This window comes from Eucyclogobius newberryi, unplaced genomic scaffold (genome assembly GCF_026437365.1).
Source record: "Eucyclogobius newberryi isolate DKJ021-1_F unplaced genomic scaffold, fEucNew1.0.hap1 SCAF_18, whole genome shotgun sequence".
Lineage (NCBI taxonomy): Eukaryota > Metazoa > Chordata > Actinopteri > Gobiiformes > Gobiidae > Eucyclogobius > Eucyclogobius newberryi.
This window is the reverse complement of record NW_027315812.1, coordinates 21,952,400-21,968,745: the sequence shown is the minus strand read 5'-3', so window position 1 is coordinate 21,968,745 and position 16,346 is coordinate 21,952,400. Positions and strand designations below refer to the sequence as shown.

The 16,346-nt window shown below is 42.0% G+C and overlaps 1 protein-coding gene across 6 annotated transcripts in view; it reads right to left on the bottom strand.

Annotated features, from left to right (window-relative positions):
* smarcd3b (SWI/SNF related BAF chromatin remodeling complex subunit D3b) overlaps positions 1-16,346 on the bottom strand; it is a 36,288-nt gene that overhangs the window by 15,846 nt on the left and 4,096 nt on the right. For 2 of the 6 annotated variants that reach the window (XM_072451047.1, XM_072451048.1), the window contains exons 1-2: positions 6,027-6,303; positions 1,008-1,210 (exon numbers count right to left, since the gene is read on the bottom strand). In XM_072451047.1, the coding sequence (XP_072307148.1) occupies positions 1,008-1,210; positions 6,027-6,104 (281 nt within the window). In that variant the 5' untranslated portion in view covers positions 6,105-6,303. Of the gene's footprint in view, positions 1-1,007; positions 1,211-6,026; positions 6,304-16,346 lie in introns of those variants that run through there. The other 4 variants (XM_072451050.1, XM_072451051.1, XM_072451049.1 and 1 more) reach the window with 2 other exon arrangements.

Genomic DNA, 16,346 nt, shown 5'->3' with positions numbered 1-16,346 from the left:
AGGAAGACAAAGGTGGCTGAGTGTGCATATTGATTGTGTTTTAATGACCGACCCTACCTGGGCTACACACTCCCCTGTGTGTGTGTTTGTAAGTCGAAAAGCTGACCAACTAAAGTCTAAGAAAACGCTAGAGCCCCAGTAGCTTGATGGATGGAACAAAAGGTGAACCAAGACACAGAAGCGTGAACATGGCAAAGGAGGAGCAAGTGTTCAAAGCAAAAATACACCAAAGGTAGCGAAAGGTGAGCGTGAAGGAGTGAGAGGAGCTGTGGAGGCACGGAGGGGACTTGTGAAAAGAGAAACCTTTTAGTTTCAAAATAGTGCTGTGGCGTTTTATACTTTTAACAAAGTGTGAAATCGTGTTAGATTTTGAGAAAGTTGAAATAATGTACAGCTGCCCACCTCTGAATGATGCTAGATAAGAAAATGCCTTATCAACATGAACGGCCACTAAACTGCATCAGTCATAAAGACAAACTGCTTAAAGTTGGTCCGTTCTTAGTGGGTGAACTTTAATCAATCTCAGCGACAAGGTTGGACAGGGTTGGACAGGTTTGGATAGGGTTTCAGACCTTTTTCATTTAGAATGCAGATTGGATCAATCACATCTACTGAACTGTGCTTGTTTCAGTGAAAAGCATGGCTGCTTATTTTAAATCTAACACGGCAGTTTGTATTACTGTGGCAGTCACACATTTATGACAAAATTATATTGGTTGTTTCAGATTGTAGAATGTGATGATGTCATTCTCTAAGATAGGGGGCAAGAGCCAGTTTACCCTTTTCATAACTCTGGACTTTGCCATGAAACCTCCGAAAAGTAAATAACTTAATTCGATCCTTTATTAGCTATCTGCTTCCAACTGTTCTAAACATTATTGGCCATAAGAATGTGATGTTATCTGAAACCCAGCAATCGGGCCACAGTGAGATTAACCATGATGAAATGTAAATAGAACACAGTGTCCACATGCCATGCTGTGTTTAAGAGGCTCAGTAAAACTCACTTTCTGGCTCGGTTCTGCACACCCTGCTGCTGTGTTTGCTGCTGTTGGACCTGTTGGGAGGGGGCGGGCCTCTTTCGGCTGGGCTCCATCACAGGGGTGGGCAGACCGGGCCGCACTGTCGTGCTGCCACTGTACGGGGGGCCGGGGGGGCCCATGGGTGCTCCCTGGTGGGGCATCCTCGCTCCAGATGGCATACCAGGACGCTGATAAAAACAGGAATAAATGAGTCCAAGCTTATTATTAGTTATACTGAAGACACAAGTGTATATAATCACAAGCATTTTACAGGCATTACAATTTCACTTGACACGATGTTATCCATTCTCTTACTTAGCCAACTTATTTATATGAATTAACCTTTATTCATACCAATCAATAAACAGCTGGTCTGACAACACAACCATGCTTTGCGTAATGTACTAGTGTCAATATTAACTTTTCAGTTCAATGACATTTAACCTTTAATGAACATGTTGTAGACCTAGAGCTCCAGACTTGGATTCAATGTTTTTGTTAGTTAGCGAAGGCAATAAAAATCCTTGACAAGGGTAAAGTGTATTATTCTAACTTTGAACGATTACACAGACAGACTAATTCTTCCTCTAAAACAATGCGAACAGAGTCCCAGGCTCAGTATCTGTGCGCTGACGCCTGGGAACAACTGGAGCGCTCTCACCTGTGCCTGTCACTCCCATAGCAACAGCTGCCTCCTGCCTCACCGCATTGTTCTAAACTGAGACCGTTAGAGAAACAGAAGAGACATCTTGACTAATGCACTAATTGTATGATCCTGACCCTGAAGAACTTAAGATAGGGTTTTTATCAATGTTTAACAAGTTAGAAACAGGACAAAACCAGGATTAAACAAAGAGCAAATTATGTTCCGGATCCCCAACAAAACGGATTCAATTTTTGTATGACATAAGAAGGTCTAACCCTGAACCAAAATGTTTTAATGGGTCTAATTACTAGTTCTTTTGATTTTTCAAGTGTTATGGTCAAGGAAAACTATCAAAAATATTCAATTGCAGTCAGAAAAGGCTCCACAAGTGCATAAACACTGCACAAAGAAATAGCTACACAGTTAACGCTCTAATATAAAGAGAGAACGTGATTGTCCAGTGCAGCCGGAGCAGAAGCGGCTGTCACTCGGCCCGTCTGATGGGGGTTGGGCGATTATGGGGGGTCAGGGCAACTGAGAAGTGTCCCGTAACACCTAGGGGATAAAACAGCATATGGTGAGGGGCCTAGCGTTCCAACCTGCCGGCTTTAAAGACTTCACCTTTGACAAACATACAGGAAGTTTGCGACACGGCGCTGCTGTTACAAGAGTGCGCCGAGAACATTCGAGCCTGGAAGATAAACCCACCCACAAAGGGATGCATTCACATGGAGAGCGTACATCTACTTCCCCTAAAGCCACACGTAACCCGGAGGAGGCGCACTACTGTATAATATGACCTGCTGAACTGATTCCACCGCTGTGCCCGGAGCTCTGCCAGTCAGCCAAGTAACCCTATCTGCCATGTGGAGGTTATGTGAGACGCGCGCTGGCATTGGCTAAACATATGAATCTGTGGGATGGGATGTAAACAATCCAAAGGTCTCGGATGGAGTTTGGAAAGCAGCTCCAAACTTAGGTGAAAGTTTATTGGTACAGGGTCAAAAGTAGGTCACGGGTGTTGAAGTTATAGGATTACTGTATCCTAAAAAAACAAACAGGAAACGCATAACTTTTTTCAGTATGATCGCATAATGAACAAAGTGGGATGAAACAATAAAATCATATAAGTAGTTCTGAAATGTAGTCTCCAACCAGTAGTCAAACAGTTATTTCTAGTAAACATTGAGACTTTTTCAATCATTTTCAAACCAAATAAATGTTGAAAAATGCTGACTGAGGGCACAATTAAGTGTATTATTAAGTTAAATCAGAAATGGTCTATTCTATTTTTACTTCTGTCTTTATTATAATAGTTTTTTTTTTAAATATGTGGTATGTGTTTTAAAGTCTTATAGTCCAGATAATGGTTAAAATACAACAAATACGACTCTTTTTTTATAGTCACAATTAGTCAACACTATTATGTACAAAGAAGAGGCTATGTTTATGTTTAGTACAGAATAAAAAGCAGGTTAAGCAAATTCCTTTATTTCTACTATTATTTCCAGACACAACAAATAGCATAGTGCATCTCAACAAAAGTCCAGCGCCTCTTCCTGATCAAATTGCCACACACTTGAACGCTTCATATCTCCAACATTGTCACATTATGTTCACTGTTATCTGCTCTTCCCTTGCAAAAGACTGGGAGCCTTTTCTCACCACCCTGACCCTCTCTGACGTCCACAAACGCTCTTGGACCAGAGGAGCCGAGGAGCCGAGAAGCCGAGGAGCAGGGGGAGGAGAGATACGCCTGATAATGACAGAGGAACAGCCCTCAGCCCACCCCAATCACCCGAGCACCGCACCACAACCAAACACGCATTCTCCCACACAGAGGTTGGAACACGGTGACCTTCGCTAACCACAACAGACTATGCATACTCTCTATTTAAACAGTATGGGAAAAGTAACGTCATCAAACCACTGCCACGGGCTCGACAAACTTCAACAGAACCGTCCCAAAGCATAAACAGTTCTCCATCGCCACAGAAAAGCCTGTTAACCAACGAGGCGAGATCACAGAGGGGGAATATTTGGCTTGGAGCGGCCCGAGCTTCATCAAGGTTAATTGGGCTGTTGAGAGGACACACGCTCCTCCAGCTCATCAATCACCATCTCTATTGTTTCCGATGGTGTAGATACGGGGGGCCCAGGTCCGCCCCTCCAGCAAATGACCCGTCCCGTCACGCGTACAACAGCTCATCTTGAGTCAGTGTATAAATCTAGCAGGTGTCAGCGCGAAGGCAGCGATTAAAAACGGAGTTAAGAGGGAAACTTGGGCGCGCTCGAGTGAGACGATGGGATTTGGTAATTAGTGAAATATATGAGTTTCAAAAGGGGATGTTTCTGCGTGACCTTTTGAAGAACTCGAGGAGGAGAAGGAGGAGGAAGTGTTGCCAGCCTTTTGGTTCAGTCAGTGGACAGCGCTTTTTAGAGATGTGATGGAACTTTTAATGTGAGAGTTTAGGATGCGATAGGGAAATGAATAAGTAACATTGGTGGTAGAAGTAAACAGGATGCATTTGGATGAGATGCAGAGTCGTTACTCCTCTTCAATATCCAAAGACATGCGTTTATCTGTCAAATATAATCAATAATATTAATTCCTCCTATATAGCCTATGTGAATGGTTGTAAATCTGAAGTAAGATTCGAAATTAAAAGTGCACGACTACATTAGGGCAGAAAATATCTAATTGCGGTTGTTCTGACACGCATTGTAATTCAAATCCATCTTTTAAATGGTAAGATTCTGTTTAAAGTTTACATTTTAAACACGTCAAGGAGCATTAACATTTGAGAAGAAACTGAAATCTGAATGCTAAACTAATCCAAGAATCACATGTATTTCAGGGCATGTTTGTAGCGGGTTTTGAACAGAAGAAGACAAGATATTTGTTTGTTTGCAGAGGAAATAAGTGACTAAAATATTTGCAGTCTGTGTGATTTGCTTGCCTTTCAACCCTTCAAATTGTGATGTTCCTGATAGGCCAAAAATTACACAACGTGGCTTTAAACTTAACTCTCTCTGACACCACCCGGCCGAGTTACAGGTCAGATCTGTGATGAAGTGATCCCGCTCCTATTATATATACATTTTAAGATATTTCTTGAGATGTACAAGTAAAATAGGCTGTGTGAAATAAATGCTGCATATGTTTAATGCTAGACAGTGGAACATTTCAGGCAAAGCAATAGCATCTCCATGGAAACAAGCACGTAGACGCACCATTATCATTACTATTATTATCATTTTCATGTTTTTTGTTCACTTACAATGGCAATAAAACGTATTCTGATCATTTAAAAACAGACTACAACAATTGTCTGATTAGATTAATAAATGAGCTATACTTTGCGGTTTAATTCTTGCGGTACACGACACAAAATGAATACAGACAAAGTAAATATAATCCCTAAAACCTTTCTTCATTGTTTCTTTTCACAGACCCAAAACAAACCTCCCTGCTTTCTTCTGCTCTCAGTGTTTGTCCATTCATTCCCTAACCTCCCTCATTAGACGCCCCCAGTCTTAACGCGTTATGTATTAAAAATCCACACACAGCCTCTTCCAACAGCGCGTCTCAATGTCAAAGTCCAAACTTTCAAAGGCCTCTCCACCAACCCTCCTGCGCATCGCACCCAAAACAAGCCCGTGGCGCTAATGAGCGGCGCTATTGTGCGCCTATAATAAGAATAACAGCCGTCTGACCTCTAACCGCCACGAGCCACACTTGGGGCTGACATTTCATTCACGCGGCAGCTTCACGTGAATGGGCTGATTGTTCTGCCTTGATTTTTTATTTTTTTCCCCCTTTCCCCCCCTTTAAACATCGTGCTCCAGCCACAGCCTACACTACTACGTCTGCCGCGTGCGTATCCGTGACCTTACAGGTTCAAATCCCCTTGCAACGAGCCACAACACCGCTCCACACCACCACGCTGCTGCTGCTGCTCGGCTGAATGCGTGTTGTTGTGAGTGGACCGGTCAGATCTAACCCTCCACCCTTCTGTCCTCCACATCGCGCGCGTCTATCTATGTTTTAACCATATATATATAGCCGCGCGCGTTTCATATCCACAACAATCACGCACACGTTTTCGTATTCTGTCCCCCCTTTTTGCAGCCTGCATCACACTGGCTCTTCTGCATCCATCCAGCGCCGCTCCGCGACCCGAAGGGGGCTGGAAATAACCTTCACATGGCCAGCTCTCTCTCTCTCTCCTCCACCACAGACACACGCGCGCGCCGATCACCGCTGCCCCGCGCGCCCGCCCGCCCGCCTGCCGCATTCACGCAAACCCCGCGCGCGACGCATGCCAGCTGGAAGAATGACGGACAGCGCCACTCACCACTCCATGGACCAGGAACTCAAACAGTTTGCTCTTGGTGGCTTTCCTGGCTCCCCCCGCCGTGTCCTCCGTGGCCATTTGCTCGGTCCCCTCCGGTTCTCACTCCTTCTTTTGTCTTCCCCTCTCCCGTCTCCCAGCCTCGGGTTCCCTCCCCTGCTCCACTTTCCTCGTCTTTGTGCTCTCCTCTTCAGCACTGCCCGTCCTTCTCCTTCTTCTCCTTCTCTCTCTCTCTGCCGCGCGCGGTCTCTCTCCTCCCTCGCGCCCTCGAAGTCGCTCTCTCGCGGAGCTGTGCGTCTGGCTGCTACACTAGCTACACTAGCTACACTAGCTCACTTTTGGAGTTCAGTCAGAGCCTTTCAGGAGCCCGGCACGTCGCGGCGGAGAGGGGGGTCTGGCACAGTCAGGGGGGTTTCAGCCGGCCCACCCTGCCGCCTCCTCCCACTCTCGCGCCCTCCCTGCTCTCGTCCTGGCTCCGCCGCGCGCGCCCCTCAGCGCCGCACAGCTGTTGCATTCCATTGGTAGATAAGCCGCGTTTGGGTCGGAACGGTCCCTCCGCCGGTCCCCGCGTCTCTGCCCGGTGAAGAGCGCCGAGGCCACGGCCCGGGCCCGTGCTCGGGGAGAGGACGCCGGGGCTCTTAAAGGAGCCACGCGGCGTGGTGTCGGTACCGCGCGGATAAACTGAATGAAAAGCGGTCACATGGACGAGGTGCTGTGGGCAGAGGCAGAGGACAGAGCCGCTGCTGATGTGGAGCAACAACAACTACACTATTGATGGAATTCTTTGCGGAAATTAAGGGTGCAAAGGAAAGGCTTTATTTATGTTTTTAAAGGGGACCTCATGTTCAACATAATGGTTACAATGGTGTTTAGTTTACTCAAAGTTGTATTTGATTTATTCATGCATGTTTGAGTAACCCTGCAACTGAAGCTAGAGTGCAAAGAAAATTCATGTTTTCACCTACCCCTTATCCCCGCCCACTTGTGCTGAGAGGTAATGGTTTTAAAAATGGCCGTGGCTGCAGAGCCGCGGCGCGGTCAAATGGCCCAGCAGTTTCAGGAACTGCGGCACTGCCATATAGCCTCATGGCTAACCCTAACCCTAACCTTAACCCTAAGTTTAACCCTAACCCTAACCTTAAAGGTTATGATAGATCCATGCGCTTAGGCACGCGGAAACGTGGGGACGAGCCTGACGCGGCTGCAGGTGAGCGGTAGGTGCGTTTTATGATTGATACGTGGAAGGACAAATGATTTATCCACGCCACGAGGAAATATGATAAAAAATTGCTGAAAAAAATCGTCCATACCACCTTTAATCTTAACCTTGACCCTAACCTTCACCCTAACCCTAACTCTGACCCTGACCTTAACCTTAACCCTAACTCTAACTTTAACCCGGCGCGGTCTAAAACGGCACGGTCAAATAGCGCAGCAGTTTCAGGAGACGCGGCACAAAGTAAAGCGGGTTCCACACCGCCGCGGCCGAAGCGTCCAGTTTACAGTCAAAGTCTATGGTAAACGCGAGTCGAGCACGTAGTGCGTTATCCGCGGCGCGATTTCTTCGTTTTTGCGGCGTGATTGGTGCGTTTTTTTACACTCTCGACGCTTTGAGCACGCGTATGGCGACTTACGCGACGCGTTCAGATATGTTGAGGTCTCTGGCAGCTGAAGCGTAGCAGCCGCCGCAGCAGCCAATCAGAGCTGACGCTCCAGTGACGTACGTACGTACGTACGTATTGCCCCTCGCATTTCCGGTATTCCCCGTGGAATTCCCCAAGAAGCGCCACTTTTTCCTTGCTCGTCAACAATGGCAGACGAAAGACTGATTGTGGCTGTTTGTGGGAGAAAGGAGCTGTACGATGTATTCACGGTGGAATACAGAGACAGAAACAAACCAAAAACGCGAAAACAACACTCTCGATATCCACCATTTTACACAATGAAAGGCCACACCCTCAACAACTCCACTGCTCATGCGACAACACCTCTACTGCGCATGTGCGCAGACAGCTCAAGCGCGCCGTACGCGCGCCTGTGTACAGTGGCCGGGGCGTCGATAGCGCGCGTCCGCGCGCCGCGGCTCTGTAGACACTCCCTTTAAAAATTAGGACTCCAAATGATGAATGTAGGTTATAGCATCTAGACTCACCCAGTAATTATGGATGGGACAAAAAAAAACTATAATATAGTTTGCAACAATAATTATTCGCGGTACATTTTGTATAATCGTGATAATCGCATCAAAAAGTGCCACCAGTGTGTGCAGAAAAAAGCCATTATCCCTGATGTTCTCCTCTAGAGCGTTGTTATTTATGATTTATAACTGGAAAACATGGAACTTCATAATATCAAAATTATAATAATCACTATCCATGAATGTTTAATACATGTTGTGATTAGGGATGTCACAATATTGAATTTGACTACAACAATTTTTATGAGAAGAAATGTCACACTATAACAATTATTCATGGTTAATTGACACATAACAAAACAAAAGTAAAATCTTGAATCTAGTTTCATTCTAATTGTTTATTATCATTATTATTCTAACATCAATATTATACTCAATGTTCCAATAGCTTTATGAAATCAGGCTTTAAATAAATAAATGATACAAACAGCCATATAAAAAGCACTACACCACTACGTGTACTTTTATGCAGTACAAATTGAAATGACTTAATTGTGCATCTAAAATAGTCTTAATTTTTTAGTTTTCAGTTTATATTGTCACTTGCATAATCACAACCATTGATTAACGGAATAATCTTGACATCCATAATCATGACATTATCGTTAAGCCCAGTTATATTGTAATCGTGACTCAAAATGTCTCCGGTGACATTGGTCCGAGCCTCTCTAACTGTTTCATCTTCAGGTTAGATTCTCGCTGAAGGTCTGATTCTGGTGCATTGACAGAGGATGTCAGAGGTCATGTGCACGTCACTTCCTGTGTTTCTGCCTTTGTCACAGTGCATCTGCAGGTTAGGACTATTTCCACTGAGGCTTTATCTTTCACCCAGAGGCTACTACAGTCGAGCAGTGTGTGAAGTGTATATAATAAACCAGCCCTGCAAAGTGACACCAACACTGGGACAAAATATCTACATACATTACAATCGTATCGACATCGTGGGCTACTATAACGATATATTGCCAGGAATGTCAGTTTGGTACGTTGAAAAAGGGCTACGACTTTATAATTTCAATTATTGCTCGATTCGATTATAAAACATATGTCATTGAAAACATCACTAATGACAAGTATTATATTATATGTATTATAATTGTGATTATGATTTTTGCCATAATTGAGCAGCTCTATGTTCAAACCGTCTTTACATTTCACAGTTTCTAAAGCGCTGCACAAAAAACAAAGTTACAACCATAATAATAATAAACAATGAACGAAAGGAATAAATGCTCAGTTAATTTTTCTAATCTTAAAACAATATAAAGTATGTTGAAGTTGAATGTTGACTAAAACGAGTGTATTTCCAAAGCTACTGTTCTAACAAAGACATAGTGTACTTCTCTTTTATACTGCATAAATGATCAAAGTAGAGTCATATTGTGATCGTGTCATAACGAATCGCGCGGTACCGTTTGATTCCCGGCTTTATTATGTCTCACTTCTTACGCCATAAAACAATAAAAACAACAACCCCCAAAAAGGTGAAAACGGAGGACTGCTTCAAGGACGTAGGACGTGTTTTTTTTTTGCGAGGGAATAAACTACAGCCGGTAACGTCCTGGAGAGATACAGCTCGTAACATGGTCTCACAGTCCAATTACACGGGGCTCCAGACAGTCGCACCGGCCATTACAGTGAGTTAAACCGTGGCACAGTCAGTCCTCCTGCAGCCAGAGGAGCAGCTCAGTGAAATATTCATGAGGAGATTTGAATGACAAAGAGCTGGAGTGGGCCACATTCACAGCGGACTGGCTTATGGGCTTGTGACACTCGGAGACGCTGCCATCGTTCATGTCTCAAAGGCGTGTCAAAACAGAAGAGAGCGTGGATCAAAGAAGTTCAAGCGAAGTCACAGTCACGACGTAAGCCCGATAAGAACTGTACGTAGACTCAAAACAAATATATATATATATATATATGTCAGATTTAATTGTTTAAGGTTGATTAATCTCTTGGAAAAGGGTAAAATATCGCTTTAGGGTCAACAAGTGTAAGGATTCAATGCTATTGTCAAAATGCAATTGTTTTGGTGAAGATAATTGTTAATATATATGTAATTACTGGTCAATTTGAAACAGAAATTGTCATTAAGTTAAAGTTTTCTTGACAGTGTAGAATATCTTTGGTAAAGGATTTTTTATTATTGCATAGACAGCATAATAATAAACTTATTATTAACTATACTTTTAAAATATACGTATCGAAGTTTAAATACTATCATGAATATTGTTTTTAAGATATGCAACATTTGAGAGTTTATAGTAAAAATGCTACAAAAAGAGCTGATGAAATTAAATAAATAGTTGTTCTAATCTTTCAAATAATGGTAAAAGGTGATATTTCTACACTTTACAATATATTTAAAGACATGTTTTATCACATTTCTGTTGGATGGACTATCAGTATACTCCCAAAAATGAATATACATAACCCCAAGTGACACATTTGTAGATTTCAGTCGAATCGACCCATAAACTCCAGCTGAAATGGCCAAATTCTAAAATGAAATGGAATCTAATATAGAGACAGGATCTGAAACATTAAAAAAACATTTCGGACACGTACAAAAACATCCTCCATTTTGTTGTTGTGGTTTAGTCTCAAGCATAACTGTCAAGATTATGTGGACAGCTGGCTTCTGTGTATTTGACCCCTAAGGCCAGAGGTCATGACCGTTTGGAGGCCAGCTGAAAAAGGAAGTGAGGCATTTCAAGCATATCATCCACTTCACATGACAGACAACAGGACAGACTGGCTGTAAAATACACACGTGAATCAAATTATCCCGGATCATACTAAGCTTCTTTCACACCTTTTTTCAGCAGAATGGACATGAAAAGGCAAAGAGTGGCCCTCCCCAATGCTCCAACTAACCAATGTGTGGTTAGTCTGCGCAATGCTGACCCCTGGTGTGTAGATTGTGTATTGCAACTGTGATTACTCTGTCAAAAGCGTTGGAAGGAAAAAACAAAAACAAGACTCAATCAAAAATGTGAAATATGTTACTTATTTCAACATTGTGCCATGCTTTTATCTTTAACAAAAACTCAATGTGGTGATAACAAAGTGAGATGTACAGTATTGTACCTGGGATTTATCCATGTTTGAGCAGTGAAGTACAATCTGTCAGACCCCCACTGTAGCATGAGCCAGAGCCACAGACAAGGAGGGATGTCAGAGTTTCAACTAACGGCCAACAGAGGGAGCAACACCACTGAAAAGAAGCTCTACAGTTTAAAAAAAAATTGAATCCACAGATTTCCACAAATAAGGCATTCTATTGTTAGGTTTCCAATTTTACCCAACATTCTTTACACCTGTAATGTAATATATAATGGGGGGCAGAAAACATAACCAAAAGGCAGATTTTTAAGGCTGTAAAGGACCTAACGTCACGTTTTTCTCTCTACTTCTTCTGTCTTGTTCATTTTATCTGTATATTAATGTGTATTGTACATGTTGTCCCCCCTGTCTGTAAATACCCCCCCCCCCCCTTTTTTTATGTATTATATGTTCAGCGTCTTTGGGTCACTGAAAAGCGCTATATAAATAAAAGTCATTATTATTATTATTATTATTAAATATAAATGAATAAAAAAGCATGTGTAGATTCTTCTGTTGGATATTTCTCTCTATAAGATGTAGTACAATCAATACTGTTCCCTTCCCCCTTTGCATGGGTGACATCATCACAATCTAGAATCTGAAAACCACCAATATTGATCGGATTAGGCTGCTATTCCGAGCAGATAAAACTTTGGATTGAAATATTGATCAGGACGAAACCAAAATCATCCCGATTTTTGACTCATTAAATTAGGCTACTATTGGGCTGTTCTTTTACTAACTTAAATTTGATCCAGCACAGCAAACATACTTCCTGAACGGCACTAGAGGATGACAAACAGTAGGGCCTTCTCAGTACGGCTTCTGACGCAAGAGACTGAATAAATCACTAGAAAATGACTAATATACTGCTAACTACAGGGAGCTGCTTTAGTATTTTTTTTGCAGACTGATCCGACACCTACTTAGTCTAGAATGAACTGCAAACACTGCTAACAAACAAAGGCTTCTTTTCTGCAAAAATAATCCGAATATGAGCGCACAGGAGAGGGAAGAGGAGAAGAATGTCTAAAGCAGTCCTGAAGTGCAGTTCCCAGTGGCACGGTTTACATACCAGAGTCTAGGAACCTGCCCTCGTCAACGTTATTGTCCCGGACAGATGGGGTGCGCAGGAGGAGGGGTGGAACTGTACACTACCCTCTCGACTGGGCCTCTCTCCTCCGCCTCCTCCTCCTTCCATTCCTCCTTTCTTCATTTTAAGGGCTGCTCACAAAAACCAGGCTCGGAAAGCGTAAAGGCCGGAGTGCTGGGAGGGCGACTCATTGGCCATCAGCGGTCATCAAAGGACTGTAGAAAAGCACGCAGACTGCACCTAGGCCGAGTGAAAGAGCGGGGGGATTAAGAGGGGAGAGTTTAAGGGTCTATTCGTAATGTTATAAAAATGAGGGCCAAAGACGGAAAGAGAAGGGGAACAAGTCTCCCATGACGGACATATAATAGGCCGTCTGCGCCTGTTTGGCCATCAAAAGGTTCAATATCTGAAAAGGCGATTGATTGGGAAGTTGATAAGAATTAGACATTAATGAATGAATTTGGGAACATTTGTAAAGACGCATACAATTCCATATATTTGGAATGGTTTTAGGTGAAGTGAGAGTGAATAGCACCTTATGTTCACTATATCCGCTATTTTATCCAAACTACGGTGCTTTATATTCAACAGTACTCAGTTGTGTTTAAATTAAAAAGACAGATACAGGAGTAAAAGGAAAGTAAAAGTAAACCGTTCTTAAGTACGTGTTGAAAATGTTATGTTTAAAAGTATTTTGTGAACATTTTTGATACATGTTTAAGAGTGAAATATGGTGATTTTTTATAAATAATTGCCCTGATTCTTAAAGTCAGAACATTTCCCAACGTTTCTAGACTTTTTGTATATTTTTTGTTTGCTCATAGTCAAAACCTTTAGGCAGACCATCATCAAAATAACCCTTAAAACTATCCTGAAAGTACTTTATTTCATTTTTCAGTTCTTTTCAAAAATGTATTGGAGTAGAAAGTACAGATACCTGCTCTCAGATGAAAGTAAAAGTAGTCAGTAGTTCACTATAAAAGCACAGATGCTAGAGCTGCCCGATATTGATTTTACTGCGATAATTTACTACATAATTTGCAACAAAAATGTCAGTTATTTTAAAACAAACTTGTCCATGCCTTAAAATTCTGTAAGTTTATATTTTAGAAGAAGGCTAAATGAAGGCTAATTTAGACTGAAGAAGGAAAACCATGAATAAACCAACATTTTCCTTTTAAAAACTGTTTATTTCTGCCAGACGTTGATGCAATATATTTGTGCTAGCCAATACAATATCGATCCTTTGTGATATACTGTGCAGCCAGATACCTAAAAATCATACTTAACTACAGTATTTTCACTTAAGTACTTTGTTCCTTTCCATTACAGCTACTCAATTAAAGTCTGTACAGCAAATTTTAGAGTCAAACCTACCTCACAGCAAGAAGTATGATCATTAGTCATAGCAATACAACAAAATATTGCGCTAAAGTAATCAATAGACTACCTTTGTCTTTGTCGGTGTTGTATATCCTACTCAATAACATGATGCAGAGCTCGATCACTGCTTTGCGTCCTATTTTTGTGTTTGCAGCTAAAACCGTTGGAGTTTCCCCTGGATGTTGGCCCCGTCCTGTAACTGTAAAAAAGGAGCCATTGTGGGAGCAGATGGAGCGCGCCAAGCGAAAGCCTTTAGTAATGAGCCCAGTTTCCCCACGGCAACGGGCAGCGCACCGGAACAGCCCCGGAGCGTTACCTGCTTAGGGGCATTTCCTGTTTGCTGTAACCATGACGACGGGTTAATCTGCCTTCGATTAACGGCGGGGGGCCAATGGGGTGAGAGCGACACGGCCTCTGCAGTGGCGTCCAAACTGGAGCAGCAGCTGGTGGAGTGAAAAGGGGAAGTGTTTGGGAGCTCGCACTGTCAAATTTGAAATGGAATCTTTGCGCAGGAGGAGAAAAAGCTTGGTTTAAAAAGATGTAGAGCAGGATAAAGTCTACTCTGATAGGGGACGTTTAGGGAGGTTACATATGTGCGACAGACCTGGTTGATCTATAAAAAATGAGACAGAATACTAGTATACTAATCGATACTAAAACTACTGTAGTCAGAAAATCCCCACAATAGGACCGAATTGGACATTTCTGAAGATTCCAGAATGTTCAGGATGTATATCAGAGCTTGTATAAGACTACATGGTAAAAGTAGAGAAAACTTATCTTTCTTTGTGTTTAAAGTTATATTCTATTGGCGAAAAGGTGTTTTAATTAATTGTAGAATCAAAACTGCTATCAACTATTGAGAGAATCGAAATGGAGTTTAAAATGTTTGTATCGTGACTAGGGCTGCCAGGATTATCTTAATCGATAATAGTGATTAATTAGTCCACAATATAATCATAAAGACTAAAAAAGTATAATTGTGACATTTGCGTTGATTTTTAAACTAAATTCAGTCTTTTTTTTAGTTCAATTAAAAGAAATATGACAATTTTAGAAGCAAAATTAAGTCCTTTCTGCTCAGCCTTTTCTCAAAATGTAAACCTAAATGTAAAGTGCTTTTTTATCTCGCCGTTTATGTAAAATTGATAATTCAGAAAGTTTGATTTCATGAAGCAGGTCAAACATTGAGGAGTGGGAATGTGCTAAGGGAACAAGAAGGAAAGAAAATTGTTGATTTTTTAGGCTTTAGGTTGTTTTGGCCGTTAATAATCACGAATAATCATTGAATCCAAATGTTTATTCTCACAATAATCATTACACTAAAATGTGAAACCGTGACAACCCTAATTGTGACAGCGCTCTGAGAGATGGATACAAAATGACAATGGAACAACTTGAAGTGAATCAAATCATTGGATGAATACACATGATACACTAAATAATTTCACAGTCTCAATTTCGGACTCAAGTTGCATAAAGAGCAGCTCCTTCTCTGTCCTGGACCAGCCCGATCCTTCAGCCCCACTTTGCCCATGTAGGACGAGAGCGCGAGCAGACAGAACGAGGCCAGGCCCGGACAACTCCAAATCTAACACAGAGCGGTCCACAGGGGGATTAGAGCTGCCGCCAGACACACATGAGTGAAACAAAGAATGTCTTCATCAAGTGAAATGAGGCTTTTATTAATCACATCTTACTAAGCATGAATTCTATCAGGCAGACTGCATGACGGAGGAAAGGGCAAATGACACCCTTATATTGATCTCTGCAAAGGTTACGTTTAGTCAGTCAATATTCTGGGTCATTTCAAAACAAGACTGAGCAATATTTTAGTAGTAAATCAAAATGGAGATTGATCAATATGGAGCTTTTCATGGGAAAGGGCAATTTTTCCTAATTCAAATCAGCTGATGGCCAATAAGACGATAAATTTGGTAATTTTCCCCAAACATACTGTGTGTAAGAAACAAATAATAAGAATTGCAATGATTGTTTAGGTCTCCACAACCATCCGTGTTCCACAAAGCTCAGACACAGCAGTGTTCCTTATTCAATGTAGCTCCCACTGCTCACACAAAGCTTTGTGTATTTCCTTTAGTCGGGTGGACGCCTGAACAAAATATCAGCCCAGGCTGGACTTTCAAGGCTGAAAGCCGATATAATAATGTGCTAATGTCGACCCAACATTGGTCACAACTGAACTATCAGCCATCCAATACTGGCAAAACTACTATAATTTGTTTATAATAATATCGTTATACCATTTTGCTTACTCTCAATCTCAAACTCAGCAAAAAAGATACAACTAAACTTAGAAGTATGGCACCACCAAAGTAGTGCTCTGAGGTCTCATAAATGTCATAAATGTTGTGTGTGGTATAATAGGAATAAAATGTGTCGCCTGTAATACACTGAATCCCACGCAGTGTTTTGAACCTCTTCACAGGCAGTTCTCAGGTCTTACATAAACAAAAGCGAGGCCATTATAGGAAATGATGCATTGCGGTTTATAAAGACATATGGAAATGTTATGTTGCAG